Raw genomic sequence first — 13,563 nt, 5'->3', positions numbered from 1 at the left:
TGTATCACAACAAGGAGGCAATATTTACTCTGTAATACATGACTTTTCCTACAGAGGACGCCCACGAATAAATGATGTTAAAAAGTTAGACATTTTGCCCCTCACGGTCACTGAAAGCATTGCATCTCTTTTGTGTTACGTCTGACGGTTAAGTTGACAACGCATTTGTTAGTTTTTCAGGGTTCGGGTGTTAAATAGTGTTTAATGAAAACTATTATTGTAAGAAAGTTAAAGGATCTAGATGTGGACTAGGCATGATATTAAACAAAAACCCTTATAAAAGTTTATCTATGCATTTCTAGCGATGATTAAAAAAATGGGTCTGCAAAAAAAAAAAAAATATATATATATAAAATGCTGTTGCTCAAAGATGGTAAAACAAACCATTTAAATCCTGATTATACTCATACATCACAGATGAACATAACAGCCTTCAGTAAAATCAATACAACAAAGGAGAATTCAGATAGCAGGTTTTATAAATGTACAAGTAGAAGTTTAATGCATTCACAGACTTGTTCACAGAGTGAGGCATATGATAACATACATTCACAAAAACTGAATCAGTGAGTCAGCTTGCAGTAAGACCTCTTTATCATTCAAAACGGCATTTATTGTTAGAGTATTAGACATTGTATGAAAGTATAAAAGTTAATAATATATTTGTTAGTTATTTGGGATACGATAGCTTAAAATACTTCACATATCATTGTATAAAGGGTTGTTACTGATCACAATGATAAGCAACCATAATTATTGCAAGAAAGTTGAAGGATCTCTCTTTGGATGTGGACTAATATGCATGATTTTAATATATATATGAACATTAAACAAGCATTGGTCAAAATGTCTAGTGATGATGAAAACTGTGTCTACAAAACATAATAATAAAAAAGCATATTCAAAGTAAAATGAACTACTTTGATAACAGACACTTAAGCACAAGGTTTTGGCACATTACAATGAGCAACTATTCAGTTATGAGCATTTACATGACGACAATAACTGACCTACACTTTGAGCTAGCTTAGTAACTTTTTGTAATTACTTTTAAACATCTTTAATTTCATTATATAATTCCTAATCCTAGAAGGTTTGAGACACACTTATCAGTGTCATAAAACTAACTGAAGGTGTTTTTAAAATGTAGCTACATGTATTTAGAAAAGCACCCGTTACAAAATAATTGACAACATCTCTTAGTACTTATGAGGATTTGACTGTTGAAGATGTTAGTAGGTGTGGTAGATGCGGAAGCTGAACAGCCCCTGAGGTGCGTGTTGGACCGGGTCTCTTGATTTGTGAAGTGAGCTGGTGTGGAGCAGAGCTTCAAGCCTCAGTTTTATTTGTGGAATAATCACCATGAGTCAAATGCTCTTCGTGTTCCTCTTCTTCCTCAGGTACCTGCATATCAAAAGCATCCACAATTATGACACTTTTTAGCTACAAGACATGTTCCTGAGCATTAGAACAGTTGTGAGCATGTCCTTGCATTTCAAAATACCATTAACATATCAATTATTCTGACGTACCTCCCAGAAGATCGAGTCTTCGAAGCAGTTTTCATCAGGTGGCTGCCCCAAGAATGGGATCTTCATAATCAGACCTGGAGAAGGTATGAACATATTTGCTTTTGTACTTGTATTTTTATTTGTGTTACATTTGTTTGTGCTTCTTAAAATGTACTTTCTGAATTCATGTTGGTTTCATGGTATGTAACTCTTTATATCAAATATATTTTTTGTTACTTGCCAACAATAAAAATATGATAAATGATTACTATTTAATATGGTTAAAATGTATGTCAAAACAGATTGTAATTCAGAACATGAGTTTAAGCTCTTCTAGGAAGAAATATATTCATGCAATTTTTATGCATGAGTTGCATCCTCATATACAGTAATCAAATCCATTTACTTTATTTATACATTACAACATCTTGCAGATTTGAAAGTGTTTGTATTATTACCCACCTGTGATCAAACCACCCACCAAAGCAAACCCCAGAGATGATGCCAAACCACATGCCTGATAAGCTGGAGAAACACTGGGATAAACAAGCACAGAGATATTAAACCCATTTGTCGCCATACTGATAATAGCAAATATCTATAGATGCAATGTAAAGAACTGCAAGCTACCCATCTTTCTTTCCTAGTGCTGCGGCCAAAATGCCGGCAAGGCCTCCTAGGATGCCTGGCATGCCGTGGAGGTTATGCACACCACAGGTGTCTTGGATTCTAAGTTTGGAGGCGAGTATGGGCTGAGTAGAAAAATAAACAAATAAATACAAATAAATATGTAATTGATTTTTAATAAATTGGAGTCACTGGGATATGAAGGAAACTCATACAGTGAGGAACTTAAAGCCAACGGTTGAGATAACGCCTGCAGTGATTCCGATCAACATTGCTCCAAACGGCTGGATGTTCATGTCAGCGCAGGTACCCACCGCGACTCCTCCAGCCAGCGTGGCGTTCTGAATGTGAACCTATAGCACAAAAGACAATAGGACGAAAGACATAAGGATCATAAACTGCTATAATGTGAGGTCTGGTAAAATAGCGTGAGACTAGCATGACCCACCATGTCAAGTTTCCCCTTCTTCTCCACCAGACTGGAGGTAGCAAAGGCAGCGAGAGTACAAGCAGCCAGAGAGAAATAGGTGTTGATAACAGCTCTTAGCTGAGCATCGCCAGCTTCAGCAATAGCTGAATTAAAGCTGGGCCAGAACATCCACAAGTAGACTGTGCCTACAGACGCAGGAAGAGTGGAAGGGGGAATGTTTAGAAGCACCTACAGACACAATGTTTGGTGAAATATTTATATGACTGCCCCTGCTGAAATATCCAACATTAGGTATGTTTTGCCTGCTGGGACCAACATGGAATTCTGGTTTGGTACTTCACTAAACGTGCTGTGTGTCAATATCTTACCTCATTCATTTAAATATAGCATCGACCAATTGCCAGTCCCCTTGTACTTAGACAAATGACTGAAAATCATGCTTACATATACAAACATTATTAAATAAAGCTCTAGGAGAAAATGTGGGCAAGTAAGACCCATGTAATCAAATCTGGTTAGAGAGTTCAATAAGGGGCCGATTTCTTAGCTTTATGTTCTGTTTTATAGTCCACACATACCAATCATTGCAAACAAGTCTGAATGATAGACGGATTTGTCGTTCTCATGGCCGTCCTGAAGACCAGGGCGATAAAGAACACGAGCGACAGCTAATCCAAAATAAGCCCCAAATGCATGGATGGTCATGGAGGCACCGACATCAGAAACCTGTTAAGAGACAAGAATGTTTATGAATACCAGATGGTATGTTTGACTGCTGATTTAAGTGATGCCAGCACTGTTCAATGTCAGACGTGTTCCATTTAGACAAGAATGGCTTGTTTTGTTAGTAGTTAATCAAGATAATAATCAAATGTTTATCTTCTTATCTCCAGGTAATCCAGGCACTACAGTGGGTTTAGAGAAGAATCGCCCCCTTTAAAATACCCATTTTGTTGCTTTGCAGCCTGAATGATTATTTTTAAAGGACAGTGATTCTTTTCTATACCCCCTGTATATGTTCTTCAATATGAAGAAGATCTTTTGCACACTGTGTTTCAGTTGTTATTGGAACACTGGGTCTGTTCATTAAGTTTATTCAGCCAACTTTAGGAAGGGGACAGTACATTGCCTTAACTGCTTTTCCTTCATCTTTGACCCCACTTTGTTTGTAATAAAGGGAGTCCCAGATAGCATGAAATTTCCAGAGGCTCTGCTACTAATATTAAGGAACCTCAACCTAATTAAAAGTAGTATTAAAATTAAACGATGCATAATGTTTAAACCTACTCTAAGAACTTGATCTGGTGCAGACCAAATAAAGTTAATGATCAAATAAGGATGGAAGTGGCTTCACAATGATTCCTCCAGAATACTAAAACAAATCCTCATTGGAGTATGTGCAGTGATTTAGGTGTATGAAGTAATGAGCCTGTACAAACCTCAAGGATTTCCACAACCAAATGCTCATTGATGCAGAAGACAGTGATTTCCAGCAGGGTCATGATGAGAAGCTGGACAGGGCTGGTTTTTCCCAAAACTGCTCCAAACGAAATCAGAACAGTCGCTGTACTGAAGTCAGCATTAATCATCCTGCAGAGAAGGAAATATGGGATGGATAAAAAGTTTTACTCATAGGCTTATTCAATCAAGTACAACAGAAAATCTAGCTTATACCTATTTTGATAGACGATTAAATAATAATCAGTTGTGTCACGTCAGTCACCCAAAATCCTCCCATAACCAAAAAGTTGAGTTTACCTATCGATGCTGACTTTTATTTTTCCGTCATGCATGTGCCAGATGTTCTGGAGGAGAAGACCCCACTGCAAGCCAAAGGCAGCCAGCAACAGGTTGATGCCCACACTGCTGAAGCCATATTTCTTTAGGAAGGTCATCAGGAAACCAAAGCCAATGAAGATCATCACGTGTACATCCTGAAACACTGGACACATGGATAAAGAGTTTATGAGAAAGAGCATTTTCCCCACATCTGAAGCCTGAAATATTCACAGCATTCTAGAACCGCATTTGGTGCATCTGCAGTTTGAACAGGTCAGCACTGAAAGGGTGCACTGTTGTGTTATATCAATACATATCAACTTACATTTCTGTCTGTCTATTACACAAAGCTATTGTGTGACTTAAAGAGATGGTTTACAAAGAGAGATAGTGTTCAGTGTTCTAATTGGCTGTAAAATGACAAACCATAAGACAGATTTGTAGCTTTTTCAGTTTCTGAACATGGCATTGACTTTGATTCATGGAGTAAAAATCTAATTGCTATAATATAGTTTAATATAGTATATTACACTGCTGCATTTTGATGTATTGCATCCAGAGTGTTTCCCTTCTGAGACGCTGATGGATGAATGGAAATGCAAACATGAATAATCATTTCTATAAATTCACAATAACTGAATGTGCACACTGACTGTCTAAACAACACATAGCGCCAGTACTGCTGGCCTTTGCCCATCTTTCCTGCAGAGAGGAAATGAGTTGTAGACTATCCAACTCAGGAAGCTGTACAGTCAACATCCCTGGACACAAAGATAGGATACAGTCCAGGAACTACCAGCTAAGATTAGTGGTGAGGCCCTTTAATCAGGACTCAAACTGAACTCAAACAATTTTTTTTTTCATTTTTAAATTTTTATTTTTTTGCTTGCTATATAGTTGTATTGCTTATTGGCTTTATAAATGATCATATCCTCATTTTATAACATACCTCACGCTGTCAGCAGACAGTACACAAAGAACCACTATACAATGATGTAGTAAGAAAAATACTAAACAGGAAAACTTTAAATAAAAACAAAATGATAAAAATCAGCAAATTTCAATCTTATCTTGCTTTGCAAACCATCTAAAAACAAATATACAACTGAATGTGATCTATCACTGCATACACTAAATTCTCAAAGGAATTTTGTTTTTGTTTTTTGGAAACAAAGGATCCCCCAAAATCATCACTGCTCTTCAAGTCTTAGTTCCCAACGTGCAACGCATGTACAGTGCGTTAGTATTCGTTAGCCAGTTAGCTTGTCATTCACGTTTCTATTTGCATTTATTACCGTATTCTTTTTTCTCTTGCCCTGTTTATCTCTCTCATGCAGTTTTCACAAGTACACTATGCAACAGTGGTAAGTCAGAATTATTCATCAATCACGGTGAGTGATGGCTTCTTCTTCTGCTATTGTTGTTTGCACCGCTTGCCACATATATAGCTTGCCACATAACTCTGTCTTTTGGCAACGAAGGATACACATGTGATAAATGCAGTCAAATACTTAGGCTGATAAATCCCCTGTGATGTTTGTACTGGCTACTGTATATAGGCCACAAGGGCACCATACAGACTTTATTAAAGAATTTGCTGATTTTCTATACAAATAAGGACTGGCTGCAAGTTTTCAGTGCTAATGATTTTAATATCCATGCTGATAATGAAAATGATGCATTGGGATCAGCATTCATAAACATTTTGAACTCTATTGGGCTTAGTCAACACATTTCAGGACCTACTGATTGTCTAAATCATACTCTAGATTTAATACTGTCACATGGAATTGATGTTGATGGTGTTTAAATTTTGCAACCAAGTGATGATATCTCAGATTATTATCTAGTCTTGTGTAAACTTCATATAGCTAAAACTGTAAATTCTAAACCTTGTTACGAGTATGGTAGAACCATAACTTTTACCAAAAAAGACTGCTCTGTAAGCAATCTTCCTGATTTATTTCAATTCCTCAGCATATCCAATAGTTCAGAACAACTTGATGATCTCTCTTTTACACCGTGGTTTAATAAGAACATTTATGCTCTAAAGAGAGCCAGCTGGAGGAAAACAAAACTAAATGTATTTTGTATTGTTTGACAGGAAAGTACCCTATCCTATACAGAAAAGCATTAAAAACTGCTATATCAGATTACTTCTTTTAGAAGAATCCACACCTAAACCCAGGTATTTATTCAATATAGTGGCTAAATTAAACAGGTGTTGAAATATCCCAACAGCACAGTAGTAATGACTTTATGAACTACTTTACTTCCAAGACCGATACTATTAGAGATAAAATTGTTACCATGCAGCTGTCAGCTACAGTATCACATCAGTTACACTCATTCTCTACTATAGGAGAGGAAGAATTGCATAAACCTGTTAAATCATCTACAACATGTATGTTAAACCCTATTCTATCTAAGCTCATAAAAGAGGTGCTTCCAGAAGTCATAGATCCTCTTCTGATTATTATTAATATGTCATAGTCATTAGGGCATATGTCCCCAAAACCTTCAAACTGGATGTTTTTATACCTATCATAAAAAAACTTGACCCCAATTAAATAATTAATTACAGACTGATCTCAAATCTCCCTTTTCTGTCCAAGATACTAGAAAAGGTAATATTCTCAAAATTATATTCCTTCTTAAAGAAAAATGGTATATGTGAGGATTTCCAGTCAGGATTTAGACCGTATCATAGTACTGAGACTGCTCTCCTTATAGTTACAAATGACCTGCTCTTATCATCTGATCGTGTTTTTATCTCTCTATTAGTGCTATTGGATCTTAGAGCTGCATTCGATACTATTGACGACAACATCCTTTTGAATAGACTAGAAAACTTTGTTGGCATTAGTGGAAGTGCATTAGCATGGTTCAAATCATATTCAAATCATCTGACCCCCATCAATTCATAGCAGTGAATGAAGAGGTATCATATTACAAGTGCAGTTTGGAGTACCTCAAGGCTCAGTACTAGGGATGTTACTTTTCACACTTTACATATTACCATTGGGAGATATCATCAGGAAACACGGTGTTACTTTTCACTGTTATGCTGATGATACTCAGCTCTTTCTTTGCATTTCAGCGAAACATAACAAATTGAAAAGATAACGGTATGCATATTCGATATATAAAACTGGATGATGAGTAATTTCTTACAGCTAAATTCTGAAAAATTATTTATTAATTATTGGATCTAAAACCTCTGCATGTAATAAACTAGAATACTGTCTAAGAATCAATGGCTGTTTTGTCAATTCTTCGTCATCAGATGCTATTTGATAACAATCTTTCCTTTGAAAGCCATGTTTCTAGCATTTGTAAAGCTGAAATTTTCATCTCAAAAATATATCTAAATTACGAATTATACTCTCAATGTCAAATACAGAAATGTTAATGAATGTGTTTATGACCTCAAGGTTAGATTATTGTAATGCTTTATTGGGTGGTTGTTCTGCATGCTTAATAAACAAACTCCAGCTGGTCCAAAATGCAGCAGCAAGAGTTCTTACTAGATCCAGGAAGTATGACCATATTATCCCGGTTTCTTTCAACATTGCACTGGGTCCCATTTAAACATTGTATAGATTTTAAAATTTTGCTTATTACTTATAAAGTGGTTTAAAAATTTGCTTATTACTTATAAAGTAATGAGTGGTTTAGCACCTCAATATTTGAATTAGCTCTTAATGCATTATAGTCCTCCACATCTGCTGAGTTCTCAAAACTGTCAATTTGATAATGTCTAGAATATAAATATCAACTGTGGGCGGCAGATCTTTTTCCTATTTAGCGCCCTTGCTCTGGAATAACCTACCTAACATTGTTCGGGAGGCAGACATACTCTGTCAGTTTAAATCTAGATTAAAACCCCATCTCTTTAACCTGGCTTAAACATAAAACACTAACACATTTACACGTTAGAAGAATGGCATCTATGCTTAGTCTGTTTCTTTCTAATTCCGAGGTCACTGCAGTTACCCGGAACCAGTACGTATCCAGCCCAGATGGTGAATCAGCACCTAGAGATGACCTTTATGGACCAGAATGTCAGCGACTAGGACAACTAGATGGGCCCCAGATACAGAGCCCCAGTGAAGACCTTGTCTCCTAGATGACACGGTTGAAACAGAGGTTATCAACCCTTATCAGCTGTCGCTTGACCCAAGTCTTTTCCAGTGATCTATCTGTTGATCTAGAGCAATACATATTTACAATGTTAGGGTTGGATTTTCACTGAAAGTCCAATGAAAGTACTTTTCACTAGCTATTTCATGTATGCAAACTTTGGAAGAGCATCATAGTGGAATTCAGATAATCTTGCCGGCTGAATAAAGGTGCACAATTCAATTTTCCAGACTGTTGGCTGAACAAACAGAATAATATTCCCAGTAAAATATTTCCCACATGCTAGAGATTTGCTGATAAAGTCCCAAAGGCCCATTTTCTTAATGGGTGGAAAGTTTCCTTTCTTTGTGTATTTTCAGCAACTTAATTACATTCTGTCATCTCTAATTTAGAGCACAGTGACATAACTTAGATATTGTATATGTATTTTCTTTGTTGACAAGATTAATGTGTCCTTTATTTATCCGCCAACTATAATGTTCAGCATCCGAATAATCAAAATCCGATAGAAGATTATGTGGTGTGTTCTACTGAGTTTGAGAAACAAAAAACAGGAAAAACTAACAAAAACTGTACAAACACTGGACAGCCAAGCACTTGACGCGGCTGTCTGCCGCGCCATCTTGTTTGCAGGATCAGATTGAATTTTCACATATTCTTTGAACCCTTTAATGCATATGATAACACCAGTGTGGTCAATCTTGGCTGTTCGCTGATGTGTACGATCACACCGGTGTGATTACAAAAGTTTTTAATGCATCATGTAATCAACTGCTGAATTAAAATCTGCTTTCGTGCTCTAGCTAGCATGGAGATCGGACACGCTGAGCGCTTGTCATACTATTAAAACTGTTCACTGTTTTCAACCATATAATGCTTGTTTTAGGTTTCAGACATTTAAATACACCCAAGGACTAGCAAAACCATCCATTTAAAGTTTGTAAAATAGCTGAAAATATAATTAAAAATCCTAAAAATATAATCTGACGACATGTTTTATTGATATATACAGATCGTGTAAGTAACTATAAAGTTTACTATGATCTTCTACCAGTTTACTGGAGACTTACATAAACGTGTTTCAGTAGGAGAGGATGAATTTGCGTGTTTTAAACCACACAGCTCAGATTCAGCGTGAAGTTGATATAAAAGTGATTAAACTACCAAATACATTTACTTGCACATATCTCAGAGTCTGAATATCAGATATTTCATATAGTGAACATGTTTGTGAATATTTTGAATTAAATCGATCCATGTGTCATACAGAGCTATTGTGGCTGCGTTGTATCACATGACATGCATGATGTGTCAGCATGGAAACAATAAGGCAATGCATTCCAAAATAATGGTCGCCTAAAAAACATCACACTGGGGGATCAGCTAGAATATTTTAAATTCACGTGTGAAAGGGTTAAACATTTTTTTTAGGTCGTCCAACCCGATCTCACGGCAATTCATACATTTTTCACAAGGTGGCTTATTCGTACGAATTCGTACGACCACACTCGTACAAATTCATACGATTGTTGCCAAATCGTACGTATTTTACGAGTTGCACAATTCGTATGAATTTGTATGAATGACCTACACCTAACCCCGCCCCTAAACCTAACCGTCAGTGGGGTCGTATAAAATCGTACGAGTGAGGTTGTACAAATTAGTACGAATAAGCCACCTCGTAAAATACGTACGAATTGGTCGTGAGATAGCGTTGGGTCGTCAGGTTCAGAGGGTGGCAAAGAATTTGTACTATTAGTTTCTTTATTTCTTTCTTTTTTTCTTTCTTTCTTTATAAACAGATATGCCCATTTTAAACTAGCTACTAAGAATGTTTTGTGATGAAAAATGAATTAAAGTGACTAAATTGATAGTCTCTGAAAATACATCTTGTTATTCAAAGGCAGATGAGTTATTATCTAGGGTGAATATTTATTGCTTTTAATCTGGAGATTGCTTTGGATTGCACAAATGAACAAATGGGGGGGGGTTGTTCATATGATGAAGGGGGCTGAGATAGTGAGGTACTGAGAAAACAAAGAAAGTTACAACTGCAATTAAGAAACAGAAGACAGTTCTTATCAAACCAAGCATCCAATGACATTAACAGTTAAGTATAATGGACTTCTCAGTGTAAAAAAATGAGTCAGATTCCAAATTTTGAATGGTTGAATGGAAACATTGAGGACACATGTGACACTGAGACTAATCTTGCATGTTCATACTCTCCACACCCAAGAGTTGGCTTCAGTCCAAACCGTGTTCATGCAAACAACCACGAGTGCAATTTTAAGATAAAAGAGAATAAGGGTATTTTACAACTAATGCATGTCATCTCTGCTAATTAGCAAACCATGTGTGCAATTAAAGTTTAAAACATTTCAAAGGAAACATACAGTGTTTCTGTTTACTTGAATGAATAATTCCTTTTATAATAGATTCTGCAGATCATTGGTTCTAAACTGGTGGGTCACTGCCCAAAATAAACAGGCTTATCAATATTTTAAGGAGAAGAGAGAATGTTTTCCTTATCCTTAGTTGTTGACATCAAATTATTTACATCCAGTCAGTATTTTGGTTCAAATTCTTCTGTCAAAGACATTATAGACATCTACACAAATACCAACACAACACTAAAAACCATGAACAAAATAATGCAAGTGAAACATATGGCACAGATTATATTACATACGCAATTATTGTGCAACCATAATGCATTTAGTGCAATTATTTGCAGCAGAAAGTGTGAAACCAAATTAAATTGGCCAAAATACCTATTCAGCCTACAGCATGTATTTTTAATAATTGTATATTTAAATTAAATTATAATGTTAATAGAAATATGAATAAATGACAGAGTTTGATCATACCATTTTTTTCCTTTTCTTTCTTTTTTATTCTTTTTTTTTTTTTTAGCCAACATTAAATAGTTTTGTACTGTTTTGTACTTATGTTCAGTGTAAGATCTGGCTCCTGAACAGAACCAGTTGAAAACCACTGATCTAAATGACATGGATAAATAACCAAAGCTGACCTTCATCACCCATCTCCTCTTTGTCTATCTCCTGAGAACGCAAAAGCTGGTTTCCGGAGGGATTATTTTTATGAATTTATGTGCTAAATGAACATTATTGAATATTGCCACCAAAGCCTTCACAGATATAAACCCATCAGTCAGTGAACACTGGTGAGTGAGTAGCACTATGAAACTCAATAGCAAGGCCGAATAGAATAAATATCAATCTTGAAGAGGATAATTTCATTTGCAAATGAAATCAGACAATGACCAATGACAATTAAATGTGAACAGCATTTTTTTTTTGCACCAGTCACTGCCATTTTAAAACTGTATCCACCTAATCTGACACATAAAGTTATTACATAATGTTGAGCCAAAATACTATTTTAACATTATTTTAGACTTAATTAAAACCAATCAGTTTAGATGTCACAACAAGACCTCATATATACACTATTCACAACATGCATATAGATATATTTTCAGGGGAATACTTACTGGGATAAAGGGTCATCGGGCTGCTTGAATGAGTTGTATTCGGATTTGCATGACTCCCATCATGTCCGTGAGCATCACCGGTGTCATATACCACAAGAAGAGCGTACAGGACAATGGTCACGGCTTCCAGTGTTAAGGCCAGAATGGGAAGCTTGAGCCTCATGTTGGTGGCATATGATGGCATGCTTAACACCTTCTCTGTTTCTGCTGTTCTTCTGGGTGATTCTCCCTCTTGTTTCCACCTCTCACACTCTTCACGCAGTCTGGGTCTTGTGGGGGGAGTTCAGAAAGTGGCATGCAGTTTTGAATTAGCTGCAGGATTTGGAAGACCAATGGCAAGAGAGATCATTAAGGTGGGGACTGTCACACCCCCTGTATTTGTGGGAATGGATTTCCTCCCTCCTTATGTAAATGAAGAATAGTGTTTTAAATGCACAAACGTAAATAAATATAAACATATATGGCTTAATATGTAATAAATATGAGAGCCCTCAAAGGTAACAACTAATTATTGTACACTTTAATTATATACTTTAATTATTGTTTGCATTTGTATCATATGGAAATTCCATGGTTTACCACATGACTGGTTACACATTGTTATGTAAAAAATTTTTCATGGGTTTACACTGTAAAGATAACTACTTATTATTTTTCATCACTGCCTTCTAATTTGCTTTTATATTGCTTGGGATCTGTGTATTTTGTTTCCTCTTTTATTCTGAACACGCCCTGATGCTAGAGAGTTGAGTAGTAGATATAATATATTTTTGTATATTAACAGTAAAGATCCATGGAGCGACAAAAAGGGACGTATGATTTTAAAATATTTAAACAAATAAACATACAATATTAAAACACTCTGAAATGTCTATAACATTTTTTGAGTTTTTAGAAACATTAGCATAAAGTAAACACTCAGCTTATTGTAAATTTTGAATGAGTGTAAATAATTCGACAAAATGATATATTTAATCATCTGGCTTGTTGTTAAAGATAGGTGTCTTCAAATTTCATCTCTTATCTTATAAAAGAATTATATTGTAAAAAAAAATTAATAAAAAAAAACTAAAAACAAATAACTACATCTGAATTCAAAGTTATGAATAATATTAATTTACATAAGAAGATAGATCACTCAGACATTAATGTGTTTGGAAGTGACATACAGCCAAGTATGGTGACCCATACTCAGTACATAACCCATCCAAACTGTGCACACACACCAGTGAACACACACACAGCAGTGGGCAATCATTTATGCTGTAGCACCCAGGGAGCAGTTTGGGGTTCGTTGCATTGCTCAAGGGCACCTCAGTCGTGGTATTACCAGCCAGAGACTCAAACTCACAACCTTAGTGTTAGGAGTCAAACTCTCTAACCATTAGGCCACAACTGGTTATTATTGTAACTGGTAATTTTTGTATTTCTGGCTCCAAATATTGGAGGTGGGCTCTGTTAACTTAATATAAATGATATAAGTGATATAAATTAAGTGCTTAGCATGCACTTACTGTGACCCAACAACCATTATTAATGCCATAGAAGTCACATAC

At 35.9% G+C, this 13,563-nt stretch overlaps 1 protein-coding gene across 1 annotated transcript; it reads right to left on the bottom strand.

Annotated features, from left to right (window-relative positions):
- Positions 1-472: 472 nt before the first annotated feature.
- rhag (Rh associated glycoprotein) lies at positions 473-12,296 on the bottom strand. Its single transcript, XM_026233756.1, has 10 exons — positions 12,008-12,296; positions 4,327-4,510; positions 4,008-4,158; positions 3,147-3,294; positions 2,587-2,753; positions 2,354-2,491; positions 2,142-2,263; positions 1,974-2,047; positions 1,533-1,606; positions 473-1,404 (listed from the first exon to the last, which is right to left on the bottom strand). The coding sequence occupies exons 1-10, from the start codon at positions 12,189-12,191 to the stop codon at positions 1,330-1,332; spliced, it is 1,317 nt and encodes a 438-aa protein (XP_026089541.1). The 5' UTR covers positions 12,192-12,296; the 3' UTR covers positions 473-1,329.
- Positions 12,297-13,563: the final 1,267 nt, after the last annotated feature.

Source organism: Carassius auratus, chromosome 45 (assembly GCF_003368295.1).
Source record: "Carassius auratus strain Wakin chromosome 45, ASM336829v1, whole genome shotgun sequence".
Classification (NCBI taxonomy): Eukaryota; Metazoa; Chordata; class Actinopteri; order Cypriniformes; family Cyprinidae; genus Carassius; species Carassius auratus.
This window is presented reverse-complemented; position numbering and strand designations above follow the sequence as displayed.